The 20,724-nt window shown below is 37.3% G+C and overlaps 1 protein-coding gene across 2 annotated transcripts in view; it reads left to right on the forward strand.

Annotated features, from left to right (window-relative positions):
* The window catches only part of TRHDE (thyrotropin releasing hormone degrading enzyme), a 218,370-nt gene that overhangs the window by 70,577 nt on the left and 127,069 nt on the right, over positions 1-20,724 (forward strand). For both annotated transcript variants that reach the window (XM_065844053.2, XM_071799303.1), the window contains exon 4: positions 15,745-15,899. In XM_065844053.2, coding sequence (XP_065700125.1) covers positions 15,745-15,899 — 155 coding nt within the window. The remainder of the gene's footprint in view (positions 1-15,744; positions 15,900-20,724) is intronic.

Raw genomic sequence — 20,724 nt, forward strand, 5'->3', positions numbered from 1 at the left:
CATATGAGCTTGGTAAGCTGATCATAACTCATTCAGTAGACTAGATCAGAAAAAAATACTGTTGACCTGTGCCAGTGTGACCTAGGGGAAAGTTCCTGGCCTGTCAGTGTGATACATTAACAGGGCAGCAAAAAGATGCAATTGCTGATGCTGCATAAGAAAGGCTGATAAAGCTGTTATATGAGCAGTTCCTTTGGGTCTATGATTACATAGACTCAAAAGAGTTTTGAGGATTTATGACACCACTACTTTTCTTTTTTGTAGAGCCTCACAAGGTTCAGTTCTCTCTTCAATTTTCTCTTTTGTACCTTCCAGCACTCAGTAATTTGAAGTAGTGCAAATACACCTAAGGGTGGTGAAAGGCAGTAGTCTGATGTGGGGAAAAAAGTGAATAGAGGGTTTTGGTCAAGAGGGAAGCATCATTAAAGTGCTAGAAGAGGGAAGAGTAAACAAATAATATGATCTGGAAGAGATACACTGGAAATGACAATGAGAGTTGTGGGGAGGCCAGAATGAATAGAGAAGCTTGGATTTTCTGCAGGCCCCATGGAGAAGTCATTACAGGGATTCATGTGCCTGGAGATGTGCTCCCCAACTGTGATTTAAACAGTGCTGTTGTGATCGGATTGCATCCTGATACAAGTCAAGATATTTCTCTGACTCTGAAAAAACACTTCAAGAGGTGGAATCTCTAGGAATGACAGACTTTGCCACTGTTGGAGGGACTTTTACTGTATAGACTTGGTAGCAAAATTCTGTGATAACTTTTGTTATTTTGAGGGTTCTTTGACTCTCTTCATTAAATGCTAGAATATATTTGTATAATCCGTGCATGTCTGTGTATTATAGATTGCATACAATTGATTCATGTGTTTGGAAATTTGTTTTCAAATGAAGCTAAACCAGACATTTGTTACACAAAATAATTAATATGAAATTATGAGGGAATGTCTGTGGAAAGAAGGGAGTATCTAGGACATTAGATACCAAATGGATGAAAGTGCTCTTCTGAATCTTAAAGTGACGGTTGAATTGTTAATCTTTTGTCTGATGCTTCTAACGTTTTCCATTGGTTACTTCAAATGCTGAGATTTGAAAGGGCAGGTTATAATCTTGTTCTTCAACACTGTCAAGCATATTACTCCATTTACTAAAATTTGTATTGTCACTGCAACACTGAGTATTCACTTCTAAATGAAATAGCAGCTCCTTGTGTAGCATATAGCTGCACATCTGCCACAATAGCTATGGCCAGAGATAAAAGTACCTTTTGATAAATACATGTTTCATTTTTTTTTTTTCTTGCTGGCAGGATAGCTGGTGTTCTTGAAGACCCTAGTAATTTGTCTCTGTGGATGACTATCCTTGGTCATCACTGTAATACCTGCAAGCTGACATCAAGCTGAACTCCCAGGCAGAGCAGACAGCCAGGACTGTACTGAGGTCATGTATGGTAATGCAAAGTGCAGTACCTTTCCTGTCATCTTTGAAGAAAGATGCATTGTACTTCTTTTAAACAACTATTGAAGCTTTGAAGAAGAAGAAAATTGGGATTGGAATATCCATAAAGAACTAGTCACAGCTGTGGATTTTTATTCCAGATAGCCAGAGGAGGTTCAGCACCTTTGAAGGTATTAAACAAAACCAACCTTGCTTGTTTTAGCTCTATTTGAAATGCAGGCAGGGGAAAAAAAATCAATGTTTGCTAAATGAGAGAGAACAAAATTTGCTTTAAGAGTAAAATATCTTCTTGTGGAGTATCAAAATCACAGCATGAAAAAACAACAAAAAAAACCCCTGTCCTCTTATGGAAATACTGTAATATGTCTTTCATCAACTAAAGCCCTGAGATAAGGAGAGGGCTCCTCCACTGATACAATTGCCATTGTTTAATTTAAACCAGTAGATTTTTAATGCTTTCACCAAGAAAGAATGCCCCAATTCTCCTTTGTTTTTCTTCATCCTCTTCTGCATCTCTCATTTGCATTCTCAGATGTCAGTGAGGTGCTAGGCTTTGATCTTCCACATACTTAATCATTTGCTTTAAGCAAGTCCTTAGTCCTTTTGAATCTGATTTACATTGGAACCAGCACTGTTATGCATTGTTCCAGAACTGAAAGGGACCAGGAACCACATGAAAACAGTTTCATTTAGGCTGTTTAATAGTCTGTCTTTAGAAAGAGACGATGATGTCTTCAGTGTAAAGGAGAAATTGGTTCATATAGACTTCAGTGTGAATCTCACTTTCAGTGCAGCTGATTTGATGACTTGGGATGGTGGTTTACTGAGTTCACTACAGGGCTGTGGTGGTCCTCTCCATGGTATTGAGATTTTTAAGAACACTCATGTGGTGCACAGTGAGTTGTCTGTGTAGTCTGAACAATGTTCATAGAAGCCAGAACAAAAAGATTTTCCAGATTCAAGGACTATTAAATCCTGATCCCATACCAGTTGTTCTTTTGTCCCTTCCTTTATACTGGAGATTTAGCAGATTATTCTCTTTCTTTTAACAGACTCTGCAATAACTATTTTGTGCAAGCTATTCTTACATTTTCTGAAAAGAAAGGCCTTTATGCCCTTTCATAGTCTTCATCAAACATTACTGATGCAGCAAAATCTTTAATTGGATTATTTTTCTTTTAAGTTCATTGATCAGAAATTGTTTTTATGTAAATAATAATGAAGCAACATGGTACAGAAAATTATGATTCTAAAAAAGAAAAGTCGCCATAATAGAAGCACTTTAAAATGAAAACTATATTATTTCGATGTAAATTATTCATAGGTTATCAAGTTTAGATGAGGTTTGTGAACCTAACTTTGTTATGGTTCTTTAATATAACTTTAATATAACTTTAATGTTTAAATCTATGATGCAAAGAATGAAATTCTACTACGAGAAACCATTCTGATTTCTGTATAATTGGAAAGGTTTATGTATTCAGTGGGCTAGTAGCACTGAGAGCAGACATTTATCTCCATGACTTTGTAATGCCACATTATAACATGGGGCATAGACAAGATTGTACTTGAACAAGTAGTACTCCTTTAGGACAAAAACATGCTCCATCTGATCTCCTGGTCAGATCTCCTTCTATGACAAGGCGACCTGCTTAGTGTATGTGAGAAAGGCTGTGGATGCTGTCTACCTAGACTTTAGTAAAACCTTTGATGTAATTTCCCACAGCATTCTCCTGGAGAAACTGGCTGCTCATGGCCTGGACTCTTCACTGAGTAAAGAACTGGCTGAATGGACAGGCCCAAAGAGCTGTGGTGAATGGAGTTCAATCCAGGTGGTTGCCAATCACAAGCGGTGTTCCCAAGGGCTCAGTATTGGGGCCAGTTCTGTCTCATATCTTTATATCAGTGATCTGGATGAGGGGATTGAGTGCACACTCAGTAAGTTTGCAGACAACACCAAGTTGGGTGGGAGTGTTTTTATCTCCTGGAGGGTGGGAAGGCTCTACAGAGGGATGTGGACTGGCTGGATTGTTGGGCTGAAGCCAGCTGTGTGAGGTTCAACAAGGCCACGTGCCGGGTCCTGCACTTGGGTCACAACAACCCCAGGCAGCACTACAGGCTTGGGGAAGAGTGGCTGGAAAGTTGCCTGGAGGAAAAGGACGTGAAGATGTTGGTCGACAGCATCTGAACATGAGCCAGCAGTGTGCCCAGGAAGCCAAGAAGGCCAACAGCATCCTGGTTTGTATCAGAAACCGTGTGGCCAGCAGGACTAGGGCAGTGATTATCCCGCTGTACTTGGCACTGGTGAGGCCCCACCTTGTGTTCAGTTTTGTGTCCCTCACTACAAGAACGACATTGAGGTGCTGGAGAGAGTTCAGAGATGGGCAACAAAGCTGGTGAGGAATCTGGAGCACAAGTCTAATGAGAAGCAGCTGAGGGAACTGGGGCTGTTTAGCCTGGAGAAAAGGAGGCTGAGGGGAGACCTGATCGCTGTCTACAACTACCTGAAAGGAGGTTGTAGTGTGGAGGGTGTTGGTCTCTTCTCCCAAGTAGCAAGTGATGGGACAAGAGGAAATGGCCTCAAGTTGCACAAGGGGGGTTTAGATTGGATATCAGGAAAAATTTCTTCATAGAAAGGGTTGTCAGGCATTGGTAAAGGCTGCCCAGGAAAGTGGTTGAGTCACCATCCCTGGAGGTGTTTAAAAGGTGTGTAGATGTGACTCTTAGGGACGTGGTTTAGAGATGGACTTGGCATTGCTGGGTTAACGGTTGGACTCAATGATCTTAAAGGTCTTTTCCAATCAAAATGATTCTATGATTCTATGATTGTGGAAAAAAAGGGAGATTTTCTCACTTTTTAATCAAAAAATAACATCTCTTTGAAGCATGTTATCTGTGCTATATTAAGGAAGTTCCTTCTCTGTTTGAATAGTGACGTCCAAATTTTTGTTAATGCCCATGATGGTGTTGGTTTCATGTGTAAGTGTATGTACCCTGACAGCATGCACCCATGAATATTGAATGAGCTGGCTTATGTCATTGTGAGGCCACTTTGGATTTGAAAGGCTATGATGACTTCGTGGACAGGTATCTGAAGAAACCAAATGTCACTTCTTTCTTCAAGAACGACAAGAAGGAGGACCCAGGGAACTACAGGCCAGTCAGTCTCATCTTGATCTCTGGGAAGGTGATGGAACAACTTACCTTGGAAATTGTTTCCTGGCACATGGAAGACAAGACAGTGATTTGGAGAGCAGTGTAAGGAAAAGGGACCTGGGGGTCCTGGTGGACAGCAGGATGACCACGAGCCAGCACTGTGCCCTTGTGGCCAGGAAGGCCAATGGCATGCTGGGGTGTTTTAGAAGGGGTGTGGTTAAAAGGTTGAGGGAGGTTCTCCTGTCTCTCTAGTCTGCCCTGGTGAGATCACACCTGGAATATTGTGTCCAGTTCTGGGCCCCTCAGTTCAAGAAGGACAGGGAACTGCTTGAAAGAGTCCAGTGCAGAGCAACAAAGATGATTAAGGGAGTGGAACATCTCCCTTATGAGGAAAGGCCGAAGGAATTGGGTCTCTTTAGCCTGGAGAAGAAAATGAGGGGTGACCTCATTAATGTTCATAAATATGTAAAGGGTGAGTGTCACGAGGATGGAGCCAGGCTCTTCTCAGTGACAACCAATGATAAGACAAGGGGCAATGCATGCAAACTGGAACATAGGAGGTTCCAGTTAAATTTGAGAAGAAACAACTTCTCAGTGAGGGTGACAGAACACTGGAACAGGCTGCCCAGGCAGGTTGTGGAGTCTCCTAGGCTGGAGACATTCAAAACCCACCTGGACACATTCCTGTGTAACCTCATCTAGGTGTTCCTGCTCTGGCAGGGGGGTTGGACCAGATGATCTTTTGAGGTCCCTTCCAATCTCTAACATTCTGTGATTCTGTGATTTGGAACAGTCAGCATGGATTCATGAAGGGGCAGTTGTGCTCAGCCAGCCTAGTAACCTTCTGTGATGAAATGATTGGCTTGGTAGATGAGAGAAGAGCAATGGATGTTGCCTACCTGGATTTAGTAAGGTTTTTGTTTCTGTCTCCCATAAGATCCTTGTAGAGAAGCTGATGAAGTGTGAGCTAGATGAGCAGACAGTGAGGTGGACTTTTCTGATGTCTATAAATGGGATTTCTCAGTAGTGCTTACAGTAGTTGCTGATCAAAAAAACTTGCATTTGACGCAAATTCAGTCACCTAACCCATTATTCCAAGGAATTTCAGTCTCTTTTCTATTGGCTAGGCATGATGATAATGCTGTCCGTATGGTTTGCTTGGGTGTTTTTGTGCATTGACATCTCTCCATACTTCCAGTACAGTACTTCCATTGTTTGCCCTTTATGTTTTTCCTTTGTACGTTTAGTTTTAGCTTGGCATTTTTTTAATCTTTTCAGAGTTGTCCAAAGCCTTTTGCCACTCTGTCTTCCTGTTTTGTCCCACATAAAGCGTTACTGTGTAAAATCTCATACCCTGTGCCATCACAAGATGAATGTGTTTTCAAATGGCACCTGCCAGAATTTTACGTATTCATCTACAATGTAGAAACACATGACATTAATGGTCTCTCAAAATATTTCCCCTCATATGCAATTAAAACAAGTTCTGATTTTACATGGGTTTTTCCTTGTGCAAAAGCAGGGAAGACATAGTCCACTTTATATTTTTTCACTTGTGAGATCCTGCAGTTGTCTGACATCGAGAACAGGGAGGCTGCAGTGGGGATCAGTTGCTGCAAGCACACTACTATCCCAGAGTAGTTCATTACTGGTGTGTTAGCATTACTAGTCTCAGTTAGCAGTCAGTAATGAGCTGCATAGATTTTATTCTGTTTGGATCTTTGTATAATGCAGGTAAAGTTTGATACAGAATGTAAGCTTCAGTGGAGGTCACATTACACACTGAAGAATGCAAACTAATTACAAAAGGGAGGGGGAAATATTTTTATCCCGTCATTGGAGTCCTTGAAATTAAGAAGCTGCTTACAAGCCAGTTTAGTATGGAAGATAATTTTTAGTCTAACAAATAGCTATTTGCATATCTGAGGAAGTAAACAAGCACTATTAAGAGAAATGGACAGACTGTGTCTCGAAAATGGGCAAAACAGAATGAGTCAGGATGAAAGATTAAGTGTGTTTTGATCCCAGGAACACTTCATAGGTGAGACTGGCAAAAGCCTGTTGTGGTTTAACCAAGGGACATGCAAGAATATGAAGATCTAAGAGGGAATGGAAGAATGCATCTGAAAGTGCTCTGTGAGAAGTTCATCTCTTGGAGATGAATTCTCAGAATAGAACTGCTGAATAATTTTTTTGGTGCTAAGCAAAACATGAAACAGAAGGTGTGCACAAGGACTGGAGCCATGATTGCCCACTTGTCAGTGCCATCTCAGTATGCATGTTAGTATGGATCAGTGGAAATGCATTAAGCATCGATTTTGTCTATTTGGTGGTAACTTTTGTAAGCATTTGTTACAGTGTTGTCTGTTTTGAAAGATATTGATAACATTTCTTACTGATTTTTGAACTTCTGGCTTAAATGTGATTTAAGGGAACTAACAAGGCATATTTTATACAAAAGTGTAGCAGTACCCTACCTTGGGGCATTTGTGTATCATAGAAGTACCCAGAAAATACTAATAGGATTTGGTGTTACTGTCGTGTTCCCCTTTGTAAATACAATCACTCCATCAGTGGAGGGAAGAGATGTAATCCATCACCTTTCCCATATTTCTTCCCCAACAGTGAAGAGGACTGTCCCTTGTCTGTGCTGTTATTGTGTGTGCAGCTCCAAATGTTCTCTGAGCTCTGCATGATTTTCTGTTTTGGTTTTCTTTTCTGATGGGATATTGGAGTATCAGTCTTACTGTGTCAGAGGTCTGACTGATCTCTATAAACTTTACTGTGGACTGGATGACTCCTGTTGTTTGTCAGGCTCTACTTTTCCTATTTTTTGCATCTCCTGGTAGTCTGTCATTGAAGTGCCTGTCCCAGGTCTGTCACAACCTCTTTTGTTCTCCGCTCTTGTTAGCTCCTTGCCAAACTTCAGTAGTACAGTTTGGTTTGTGTCAGTCACCAGGCTCTCTTTAGTGTGTCATTTTTCTTTTATAACTTCAGATTGAAAGCATTTATTTCTCGAGTTTTGTTTTTACATGGTTTGCAGTATTCTTCTATTTATATAACACGTTTTCATGTTTGGGTTCTACTCTCTGAGCTAATTGAAATTATTAAACATTTCAAATATATCTGAAACCATAAGTTTCAAAAATAGGGCTACTTTCTAAGTATTGTCTTTCTCTTCCCTACCACCTATTGCTTGCAGGTGCAGAACAAAGCGCCTTTTCTCTCTCTTCCCATTGTTTTGCACACTCAGAGAGATTTTCAGCTCTGGTGGTGGTTTCAACTGCTCTGCTTTTCCACCCTGCTTATGTCTTTTAATTTCTTCTTTTCCCCTTCTGCTCATAACCACGTGGCCTTCAGGAATAAGTCTGGGTCCAAGATGCTTAAAAAAGACCCTGTCTGTTCAGAGACCTACCTCCGTGTACCAGGGCGTGGGCTGAATGGAGCCCATTGATCAGCCTTCCTGCACCAGGGAAGTGAAGCTTCTTAGAGGCTCAAGTCCTGACACTGATTTTACTGTGAGAAATCTGGAGTAACTGTGTAGAGAAGAGGTTTTTTTTTCTTTTCTTTTTTTTTTTTTTTTTCTCTCACAATCTTGCATGCCTGCTTTTTAACTGTGATTTTTCAGCTGTGATGAGTAACTGCACATCACATTGCTGGCAGCCTGTGCCCATGCTGACCCAGAACAGAAGGTAGGAGTAAATTGACTTACTTAAGTCTCTTCAGGATATCTACATGCATCAAGAAGTTGTTTTGACTTTCACATTTTGGTCCCACTGGTCCATTAGGGTGTTTCTGTGAACCTCTAGTAAGTGTGAATATGGATTCTGTGAAAAGACAGTTTAAGCGGTTACATCCTTGCGCACAAGGCGAGGAGGAGGGAGTGTGGGCTCACCTGAGAACAGAATGAGTCCTCTGTTATTTGTGTGTCTCTAGAATTCAGGATGATAGGGGTATTTTATATGTCACAGAAAGTTGTCAATTCTTGATGTATTAAATAAACTGATGAATAGATTACTATTTTTACTAGTAAAAAATTATCCTGATCTAATATTATCTAAAGAATTTGCATAAGAATGTAAGATAAACTTTATTTTAGGACTTAGGATAAACAACAAGACCTAAACCAAATATCACAGGAGCTATCCAAGACAGTCCATTTGTATTTCTTCATCTCACTCTGGAGGAGCATAGAAGATAAGATAGACATAGTCTGCACAAAACCATTGCCTTCAGATGTAGTGCATATGATTAGTTATACTGTAAATTAATCTCCAGGTGGAATATTGTGATGCATACTGGTGAGATACTGGTAATGTGAAATACCTGCCCGTCTTCCTAAAATTCCTGGTTTTACTTTCACTGCTAAACTGTTCCCATCACTTGTGACTATGATCTCACTTTAAGGCAAACATAAAAGAGGTAAATGTAGGTATATAGTGTCGTACTAATGGAAACATTCATGTCTTTATTGCTGTCATGCAAATCAGTTTTATGTAAGCCAAGTGAAAATATTTGTTTTACCTCATTGTAATAATTCTTAACTAGTATGGATTTCTGGAGTTTTCCGTGTAGCTCCACCTCGGTTTTGCAATGAAGGGAAGGAACACAGCAGTGATACTTGATTGTTTCCTTCATGGCAGTATTCATACTGGAAGTGCTCAGTTATCAGTGGTGTGTTGTTTTCAGCTGTGGAATCCTCATGCTCTACTAACTGTGATGGTAGGAAAATGGCTGTTGGCAATTTTCCATCATGTCAATGCTCTTAGTATTTACATTAGAAACAGTATTCTGAAGGCAACAAAAGTCTTTCTTGGTTTTTTCCTCTCTCCAGATCTTTTGGTGCTGGGAGTTGGAATGTATTTTCTCCGTTCATCTGTTTTGTATATACTGGAAGGGATGCACATACAGTACTAACCCTGTAACTTGGAGTAACAGAAACCCAAGTTGATTTCGATCTGTGTCTTGGTTTGTTCCATGTAACTCTTTATTCTAATATATGTCTAAGAAGAGTTTAGAATACCCATATTAGACTGAAGGCTGGGAAAAAAGATTCATATTTATAAAGAAACTTTGTGATTTTTTTTTCCTTATTTGTTATAGTGCAGCTATTAATAATGATTTGTCCAGGTATTATTTAATAGAAAGGCATTGTTCATGTAGGGATCAATACAACCAAGATGATACATAATTCAGCCTCAATGGGCGATTGCATTCATTTTTCATTTTAACATTGAATCATTTGATATACTTTGAAATAACAAAGCAATGATCTATAGATTTGGGTTTTGAAAATTGAAAGCAAATTAATAATATGCACGCCAAATAAAATCAATGTGTTTTGATTTTATCTTCTTAAACTGTAAACTAGCCATCACCCAGCATCAAGATTCAGTTGCTTGAAAAAAGGTTTTCTTTCTATATTATTGCTGATTCTCCCCTCTTACCCTCCCCAGCTTTCCTTCCTATGTTTTTTCCTATCTTGGATCCCTTAGTAATCATATTGCATTAAACATCTGCTATTCATATCAAACACTCTGGAAATCCATCCATTGCTTATGTCAGTTAATGTTAAGTGGTACTTTGTACAACAATAAGAAGCAATAAAAAGCCCAACAATAAACCACTGTGTGTCAGCGATTTCTCCTCAGGGTCTGCAACAAGCCATTTGATTTGACTGAAATAATGGCAAACAGTTTTAGACCTTTGCATTACCTCTGCAGGCTAACGTCTATGTGGGTTGCTATCATGCTTACAGAAGGATATTGGTGGTGAACATTCACATCCATCAGTTGTGTTTCATTCTGCTGTTGCAGTCAGTTGGAGACCTTCCTGTTGGCTTCAGAGAGCTTCCAGCAAGCCCTGGGATGCTGGTGTTTTTCTTTTTTTTGCCTTTTATTTCTCAAATAACTTTTTAAGAAGGATATGAAAGTATATACAATGAAAATTTTGTTTTCCAGTTGAAACTTCTCTGTCATATAACAAGCAAACAGTGCAGAAAATAAAGTTTTTCAATAGCCAGTTTAGATATTTCTTCTAAGTACTATTACCAATAGTTCTTTATCAGAAGAAAATTTGGATTATTTCTTACAATGACTAGTTTGATTTAATGGTTTTTAACCAGAGCTATCACTTTTTGTAGTTGGCTTGTTCCTTAAAACCTACATAAGTCATTAAATGGCATCTTCTATGTATTCTTAGTAAAAAAAAAAGGTTTTAATTACGGAATCTGAGTGGCAGAAATATAAACTCTTTTAGTAAATAGTTCTTGTTTTTGTACAACATTCGTTTAGGAAATTGCACAAGACCTTCAGAGAGATTTAATAAACCTATTGATTGCATTATGCAGCATTAGGAAATGGTAAAACCATACTTTGGGTTTTCATTTGTCAAGACTAAAATAAACTGATAATTGTCCGTGCTTTGTCTTAGTTTGTTGAAGTTGTCAAAAAAAGTGAAATACCTGGAGCAAGAAATCTACACCTGAAATCTTAAAGAAAGCCCCTCTGAAGAAATGAATCAAAATAGTATTGTAAGAGGTAAATTCACCTAGGTAAATTCAAATTATTTTTATAGTGTCATTTTTGTAATAAAAATAGGGATTATAAGGGAAAAAATATGAAGTTCATGGAGTGGACAGTTTTTTTTTCCTGTGCGCCTCCTGGTTTTATTAAGGAAAGTATATGTATAAACATGCTTGGCAAAAAATTCTTTTTTCTTGCTGTATGTTCTCAAGTTCAGTGTTTCAGGGCTCTCAGATTTTTTTGGGAGAATTATCACGTACAGTAACAGAAAATTTGCAGAAACTGTTGACACAGTTATCTGTCTGTCTATCTATCTATCTGTCTGTCTGTCTGTCTCTCTGTGTATCTATCTCACTCTCCTGGTAGATGCTTTTTTATCTTCCAGAAATTTATCACTGTCATATGTTCTGGAGGATCTGACCCTCAGTTGCATTTCAACCAGAATCCAAACCAAATAAAATTACAGTACATAATATTAGTAAATGTTTGTGTGCATGTCTATTTGTGTTTATATACACATTCGTATTTACATATATAGTAAGGATGTCTGCCTATTATACCAGTGGGGTGTTAAAACAGTAGGATGATAAAGGAGGGGGGAAAGATCCCCAACTTCAGGATACTCTTAATGAGAGAGTTGAGTCTTGTTTCACGTTTACTTCTATTCAGTTCTAATCCTGCTCTCATTTACATCAAGAGTGATGTTCCCAGTTGTGTGGTTTGAGGAATTTAATGTCTTTTAAGGGTGCCTAGAAAATACTATCAAGTGAGTGGGGGAAAAGGAAAACCAGTATCATTTGTTCATATTGCATAGATACTAAGTTCAAAAAAAAAAAAATAACAACAAAAAACCCCCCACCAACACTGAACTTAGGTGTGAAATTGTTAATTTATGTTTTGCACTATGGTGATACTTGCTAATAATGTCAGACAACTATGTTTTGATGTAAGCTCACACAGTTATGATGCCTTAATTAAACAGTTGGAAGTAAAAGTTTGTTGAGCTATGTACAGTTTTTGTAACTTGAGATGTTTTTCTAGAGATTCACACAGAAATAGATTTAAAAAAACATCCAAATGCAATCCTTGTATTCGAATAATTATATCAGTATATTGTGAAGTTCCAACATGTTTTTGTCCTGATGGCTTTTCTGGTGATTTTATTTTAGCTGTGCAGTTTTTTACTTCTTGGTCATGAATTTAGTCTCTGTGAAGGCCAAGAGGTGGAAACCCTCTATTTTCCAGCAGTACACAGGACTCTGCACTGCTCTATCAGGAAATCTCAAGTAACAGTTTTATGATGTATGAGGATATTATTCTCTGCAAGCAATAACATGCATTTCTATTTTCCCAGCAATATCCACAAAATCAAACATTCACAAGTGCTTTACAAAGAATTTAATTAAATAATGTTCAGATTAACTGGATGCAGCATGCACACAAGCTGTTATATATTCACTGGTTCACATTTTGCTGTTAGTGCAAAACACTTTTGAGCAGTACAAAGTATTAATGATATTTCTATCAGAATGTGTGTCATCACCCCTTCTTTTGTACCTTGCTCCTTAAAAATTACACTAAAACCTTAACAGATGTCATCTACAGGAGCACAGGTTGCCTTCCTCAGTGTATTAATGATGTGATAAACAGAAGGAAACACAAATGCTCATGTTGAGACTTGCGCATCAAATATTGTTCCTCTGAAATCAAACATTTATGACTCCCCAGAGAAAGATATAGATTATTGTCTTTTATCACAAAACTAGGCATGTTTGGAATTTTATTTATAGGTAGGAGAAATTTGTAGAGCAATCAAGACCAACCACTGCAGAATTTTGTTTGTAACTTAACACCAAGACTGGACATTCAGAGTTTAGATGTGTACAATGAGAAGAAAAACATTTTTCTTTTTATGATAATTAATATGTTCAGAGTCCATTCTTTCCATTGCTGGAGGTTAAAAATGTCTCTTCTTTGTCATTAAAGTGCAGCGCATCAGACCCTGCACTGGGAAAAGGTAGAGGTGTGTTCATATGTTGTAGTAAACGTCTTAATTTATTCAGCATTATTGGTATGCTCATGTCACCTGCAAGGATTAGCACTCTGGAAACCAACAGGTTTATCATCTGTTTTGTTTTGTCTGTTCAGAAAAGCCCTTTAAGCATTACCCAGTGCATGAGAGAGGTTTCCAGACTGGCAGAGAAATGGGGCCGTGTTGGATGAAAGTGATTTAGAATATCCCTCTGCGGTTGTCTACCTGCAAGGCAGTTAGCCGTCCATCAGATTGGAAGGTTTTATTGGTATGTCAGTGCTATAAAGTATCAGTCTAAACCAGCAGAGCAATACTAATGACACAAATAGTGAAAGACGGTCTACGATCAACCTGTAAAAGTGGTTAGTGTGAGAACTCACCCTACTTTCCCAGTTGCACAGAGTTATTCCAGTTTATTTCTGGCTGACCAATTAGTAAAATCGGTCCGTTATGACTGGCAAGAAAGACCAAAAGCTGCAAATCAAGCCCAAGGAGAGAACAGAAACGGTTAAAAGGAGGGAACTGGTTTTACTGTCATGCTAGTTCTATTTTGGTGTTACTTTGCTTATTTGAGGGAAATGACTGAAAACTTAATTGGTGTAAATAAGAACAGGATCTCTCTGTGTTCGTCTTCTGAAGATGCCTTTTGGAGGAAAGTTTAATTGCTGTAGAAGAAGTTACAGCTTTCTTTACAGAGTTGAGAAAGAGAGACATCCATGTTTAATGTTAATGAATATTTGCCATTAACTTCAGGGGTTTCACCCAATAGCCTTTATGTCCTTTTTTTTTTGTTCTTATCCCTTCTTTGTATAGCAGACATGAGTTACTAATTTTGCACGTCATTTATAGCACATTGCAGTTATTCTAAAAAATTAGTACAGTTGAAGCTTCAACTGAGGAAGAAAAGGAAAGAATGTAATTTTGAATTTACATGAATAATCTTCAATGCTGTGTTTTGGATTTTTGCTTTATTTTGTTTAATTAGGTTCTGTTCTATTGTCTGCCTTTATATAAAATATTTATTCTTTACCATTTGTAGCATGTCTCTGTTTGCAATTTGGATATTTTCAGTTTGCTTGTATTTGGAAGGAGCTGCTAGACTCTTTCTGTGCTTCCAATAAAAGGCTGGTATTTTTATGCTTCTTGCAGCAGTCCCTTTTCAGGAATGCTGGAATGTCTCCAAGTTCTCCATTCCTGATATTTCAGTGGCAACTTCCCGTGAATCCTGAAATACAGCTCCTGCCGTCAGGTTGTCCTCCAAGCCAATTCCACCACATTTGTGAGCAAGCCAAAACAAACTTAGGGGATGTGTCAGTACTGTGATATAATTTAGAACATCATGTAGAATAAGCAGATCAGAATTTTTCTTCTTCAGGTTAGGAGATCAATCCAGAGACATTTCATCCCACGTTTTTAAAGTACCACCTAGATATACTTGTGTTAACCGTGAATGAACCTAGCGCTGGAACCAGAAGTAATACAGCCAAATTAGAGGAGTGTAGCAGCCAGGCTAATTAATTAAGAATCCAGGCTAATTAGTTTGACTGGAGGGAGCACCATGCTGATGTGACAGTGTAGTTTCCAAAATTCCGGCTGATTTGTACACAGGATGCACTGGGCTTCTTGTAGACATACAAGATGTTTCCCAGCTCTTTCAGATGTTTTTGCCATGAAGCAGCATTGCATATTTGTTTATTGCCTGTGTCAATTTACTGTACTTTTAGATTTATTTCCAGGCTGATAGTCAATTTTTGTTCCTTCTCAATCTACTGCATTAAGATTTTTCTAACACATGGATAGATATTGTATTATGGTATTGTCTTGTTAAACCTCATGCTACTGAGAGAAATTCCCCACTGCTGTTTTGTACCTGATGAAGGACCTCCTTATCTTCTTCTTAATATTTTATCGCTTACTGAATACAAAACTGAAGTAATACTCCTGAAGTTGTGTTTGGCATCATTGTTCCAGCCTGTGGGGTTGAGAGATGGCTGTCAACAGTCCTGTTCTCAGAGGATGCCTGCTAGCAATAGTGCACACTGAGAGATGCTTTGTTTTGTAAGAACTGGTGATTCTGAACAGTTTGCCATGTTTCTGGTTGTTATGAAGCAGCCTTTTCTTCAGTGTTCCTCTTAATGTTAGTCCTTACATACAGTTTGGTGCATAAGGTGTTCATAAAGGAGTCACTTTAATGAAAAGGTAAAAGATACATGTGATAAAAGTCTGTGTTACTACATTGATATAGTAAATATGATAAGCAGTATCAAACCCAGAAATAAATTAACAAGGTATTGTAAATAAGCTGGATTCTGTATAGAAAACTTCAATTAGAAATACTAAGTACTGTGTTAAAGCAATAGCATGGTAATGTGTGATCAAATAATGGCATAAAATAAAAAACGGGTATTTTATTGTTTCCTAAATAATGGTACTAGAGAGCTGAAATCAATTTTTGGTTTTTACATGTTTATTATTTAAAATGCTTTTTGTGATTATTTATGGCTGGCCTTACAGTGGCTCTTCAGCATAGTAGCTTCCACAGTAGTTAACATATATTTTTTCTATTTCTAGATCTGTTAGCTGTGCCTAAGCATCCGTATGCTGCTATGGAGAACTGGGGACTGAGTGTTTTTGTGGAGCAAAGGATACTGCTAGATCCAAGCATTTCTTCTATATCATACCTACTGGATGTCACCATGGTCATTGTACATGAGCTATGTCATCAGGTATTAAAGGTGTTCAGATATTTGATATTAATGTCTGAAACTGTGTATTCCTTTTCAAAACCAAAAATTAATTTGTGTTGTTCACATAGACAGTTGCAACTTTTTATTGTAACTGGAGTCCAAATAATACAGAGATTTGTAAGACTAATAACTACAATGCAGAACCTGGGAGACTCAAAAAAGGGTAGAAGAGAAAATTAGTAGCAATGAACAACTTCTCTATTTCTGTATGATTATATTGTATATTCTGCATGTTTGTGTGTGAGTGTGCTGTTGGTGTGTAGACTAGACACATTGATAACTGTAGAAAATGATTTCTTGCAGAACCATAGCAGATTCATGCTGAATTTCGTGTTCATGTGAAAAAAATGTTTTGGCTGAAATCAATTTGGTTGTCATCTTCCATCACATATACACATACTTCCTTTTCATTTTTTTTTTTTTGTTTTTTTTTTGTTTTTTTTTTTTTGTTTTTTTTTTTGTTTGTTTGTTTGTTTTGTTTGTTTGTTTTTTTGTTTTTAAATAGTTCTAGTATGGACCTTCTATTCACTAGTGGTGGATAATCGAATATATGTACAGCAACTTTTGTATCAATAAGAAAAGTTTGTAATAAACCCATATTACAATTTATTTTACATTTCTTCCATCTTCATATCTCAAACTAAACACATTATATGTGTTTAGTAATATTGAGTTGAATGCAAATGTTATTGGAGAAATTTGCTACAGGGGCAGAAAACCCTTTCTTGCACTCATAAGAGGCATAATCATAGCCTTCAGGTTAAAATGAACAAAATCCTACTGTGTAATCAGCATGGCTTATGTCTGTAACTTTACACAGTATTCTTTAAAAGGCAATGAAAATTCTTAACACTTTCTGCAAATAAAAAGTACCATATAAAAGGGAGCCTTTGTGATGGAGTCCTGGTAGGTGAACCTGGAAATAGTAAAGTTCGGTTCATATTCATGTTTCACATTAAAACTGTTGATGAATATGGAGTCCTCAACTACAACATGACATTTCTATTCAAAGTTATTGCTGGTTTGTTCTCAATACGATCATCTGATTTTATTATGTGCTCTTTATTGTGTAGTACAATAGAGTAGCGCACTATTCAGCCTGAAAAATTACAGTGGCTTAGGAATCAGGTGTGCAAAACACATATTAGGTCATCAAATCACAGCTCATGTTAGGATTAGATTCTTCCGTGTCATGTGTTTTGTAGTGCTGGGTTCAGTGCTCCTGATTACAGGGTTATATCACTTCCCTTAAAGCCTTTTGATTAAATCTGATGGTCAATAACTTTTTCCTAGCATTCAGCTTAAATCTTCCTTTTTCTGAAGTCATCCCATTACTTCCAGTTATTCTTTGCACCGCTTTAATAATGTTCTCTGCTTCCAAAGCAATTTGTACTTCAGATGTGGGCAATTATCACATCAGTAACTTGCCAAGTTTGTTTATTTGATTCTCCTTGAAACTGAAGCCTTTTTACTTTGTTCTGGGAATATCAGAGGATCATGAGGTGCGTGAAAACTATATTTGAATTTATTTTAGGGTAACAATGTGGCCATAGAGTGCTTTTAAGTGACCTTAAAATTTAAAGTGATAAGGTTTACTTGGTATCCAGTTATTCCAGTGCTGTTGGCTTAATTAAAAGTATCTTCCTCCATTCATGTTACTGCTGTTTCTGTTTTAGTACCATGCAGATTAGGTCCTTGCTCAGCTGCTTCACTGCATAACTAGACAAGATAGAAAATATTCAGGTGAAAAAAATGTTATTTCTATTTTTTAGATGCAGAATTGACTCACAGAGAATATGGATTTTTCATCTGCAAATAAAATTTAAAGGGAGAAATCCTCAAAAAATACAAGTCATAAAACACTGTCTAGCACCTCCATCGCAGTATTGTCTTTATTTAGCCACTTTTTTTCTGCTTTTATCTTGCCATACTCAGAACCCCCTCAAGGAGACTTAAGCTGTGGATAGCATATAGCAGGAACAATAGTAGCTTAGCTGAAAATGTATTGAACTGAGATCAAGTTGGGTCCAGGGTCTCTTGCCTCTGCTGTTTGTTAATTCTTCACAGCATTTTTCATCCTCTTTTTCTGTATATCATCTGGTCTGCTAACCTGGGGTGCCGCGTGAATATTGGTCCCCTTCACTCATTTTTACACATAAAATAACAGAGATTAACCAAAATCACTTCTGCCACACCCAAAAGTAGAATCTACATCTCCAGTTTTATTTTTTATTTATTGGTTTGTTTTTTTTTTAACATTTCAGGTAAGAGGTAAGGGAACTCTTCTAAAATATGTTTTCCATGTTTTCTTAAAATACTTTTTTTTTTTTTTTAGAATTGTATTGTGCTATTTCCCTTGTTTTTAAATCCATGATTTTAAGACTTACAGAACATACCTGAGTCTGTAGCAAACTGACCTGTATGAGATCCTTGTTACATAGAGTAACATGGCAATTGCTTTGCTAATGTTGTGTCCAAGATCAGAAAAAACAGATTAATATTAAGAATTAGGACAAAGAAATGTTGTGTTGTCAAAATAGAGATAAAAATGTGTAAGAAAGAATTTTACGCCTGATTTCTTCACAGGTAACTTTGTAATGCTTGACCAGATTTTTATTTTGGGTACATGTTTTAGGAGGGACACACTGACCTTACACAGGTAGCTTTAATTTAGTCGTTTTGTAGGTTGATAATGCTTGATATTTCAGCTCGAGTGTTCTTTTGAAATATTTTATGTATTTGATTTAAAAAATTAATAATTGGAAGAATGTTTAAACATAAAAGCTTCTTCAAGCCACCAAATGCAAATGAGATGTTGGTCAAAACACACATTTCTAACAGCTTAAATTGATAGCTTGAAGTAATTAGCATAATTTATTAAAATAAGTCTATTAAGGTAGTAATCAGTTTTATTTGCATATCACAGATCAGTCCCACCTACAGCCTTTGAAGAAAGAGTCATGCACCATGATTTTTTGTGATAGTTTTCCCACCTGAGCACAAAACTTGGTGTGACAGACTGAGTTAAAGAGGCATGAACACAAAAGGAAAATTAAAAACTTCTAAATCAATGTGGTTTTTTTTAATAATTTGTAAAGAAAGCATATAGGAAAGAGTGTCCTTTCAGTGTGTCTGTAAAATAAGTGCCTTCTCCATGTCAGGCTGAACGTAACACCCAAGGGACACAAGGAATTTATGTAATCAATACATTTCAATTCATTTTTCTATTCCAAAATGAAAAGAAGTAATGATCTTCACTCCAGGCAAATAGTGTCTGTAGCCAAATACACAAATAAATAAATAAACAATTACTTCAGTAAATGAAATACTTTACTTGATGTTCTCCTTTCAGACATGTAACACCTAGGAGGATAATAGTACCTTTCTGCTGGAAAATTTGGCTTCAGTAATTGCAGTCTCTGGGACTGCTCTGTCTGTGACATCTTATCTTTGATACTGTTCAAGACTAGTTAAGCAAATTCTCTACATTTTCATACTAATATTACATGCTATTTTAATGCCTGTAAACCACTTCTTCCTTTAGGTAGATAATTAAATGAATACTTTTAGTTGTGTCATTAATAAATACACATGGAAAACTCACAAAGTAGTATAAGAAATTCTCTTGTGTGACATCATAAATGCATGTTATAAATTCTTTTGAATAACAGTAGAATATATTATGAACTTTACAACGTTTATTTTTTTAAATGTCTTTCTGAATGGTTGTAGCATACCATGACTGTTACTGGTCTCATATCTGTTTAGAAGTCCTCATGAAATTGAAGAAATAAACTCTGTGCTATTGTGTTTAGTCTGTCATTAGAAATAATTTAATCAGCCTATTATATGGCTTTCATACTCCTCTGGTGGTATGCTACTGTAGGATTTCAAATTGTGAAAAGTGCAGTATCTATACGGATGCATATCCAGTGTTTCTTTGTCTTTTCAGTTAAGTGTTCTTAAAATCTTGTTCTATCTCTATTGGTCCTGTAGACAGTTAATTTGTCGGTAGTCTTCACCTAGATTATGATCACTGAGTGTCCATTAAGTTTAGCTTCACTTAGTGTGTGAATATGACTTTTGTCAACCTCATCTTTTCTCCCATGTTTCACTTCTTTTTTTTTTCTTTAAATCCTATTTACTGACCATTGTGTGGCAATCTGATAATCCCAGTTTCTGTAGTCTCTTCTTTGGAGCCCCTGTGTTCACGTCACTATGGGTCCTCTTCGCAGCATTGATCCTTCCTTGACGCTATTCTCACTTCACAAAGACATGCATAGGAGCAAGACCTTTCATTCAGGTCCCAGACAAAACCTTCAAATAAGCCAGCTGTCAAGAAAGCAAACTGCTTACTGCCCAACTTTGCTTTCATCCATTGCCCACAATCATTAGAGTGTTAGCAGCAGCTCCTCTATTCTGACAGGAGTCTCTCCTCTGGAATACTTATTTGCTGCTCCCTTTCTGTGTATTTTCAGAATTTACAACTCCAGGAAAGCTCAAAATTATCTCAGTTGATTATGAATTAATCTAATTTCTAATCACATTAAGAAAAAAACTGACTGAGAATTTTACTGAAACAGTTTTTTTGTATTTGTTTGGCAAAAAAGATGCTACAAAGAGTATGAAATATGTTTTCATAATCGTGTATGTATTTCTACTCTTACCACTGGTCTTGCAATGGTCCAGGTTGCACAAAGCCAATACGATAATTTAAACAGGGTCATCCATCAGCAGAAGAATTGATGATGCCTGATTTCACAGTATCACAGTATGTTTGGGATTGGAAGGGACCTCAAAAGAT

This window comes from Patagioenas fasciata, chromosome 1, assembly GCF_037038585.1.
Source record: "Patagioenas fasciata isolate bPatFas1 chromosome 1, bPatFas1.hap1, whole genome shotgun sequence".
NCBI lineage: Eukaryota > Metazoa > Chordata > Aves > Columbiformes > Columbidae > Patagioenas > Patagioenas fasciata.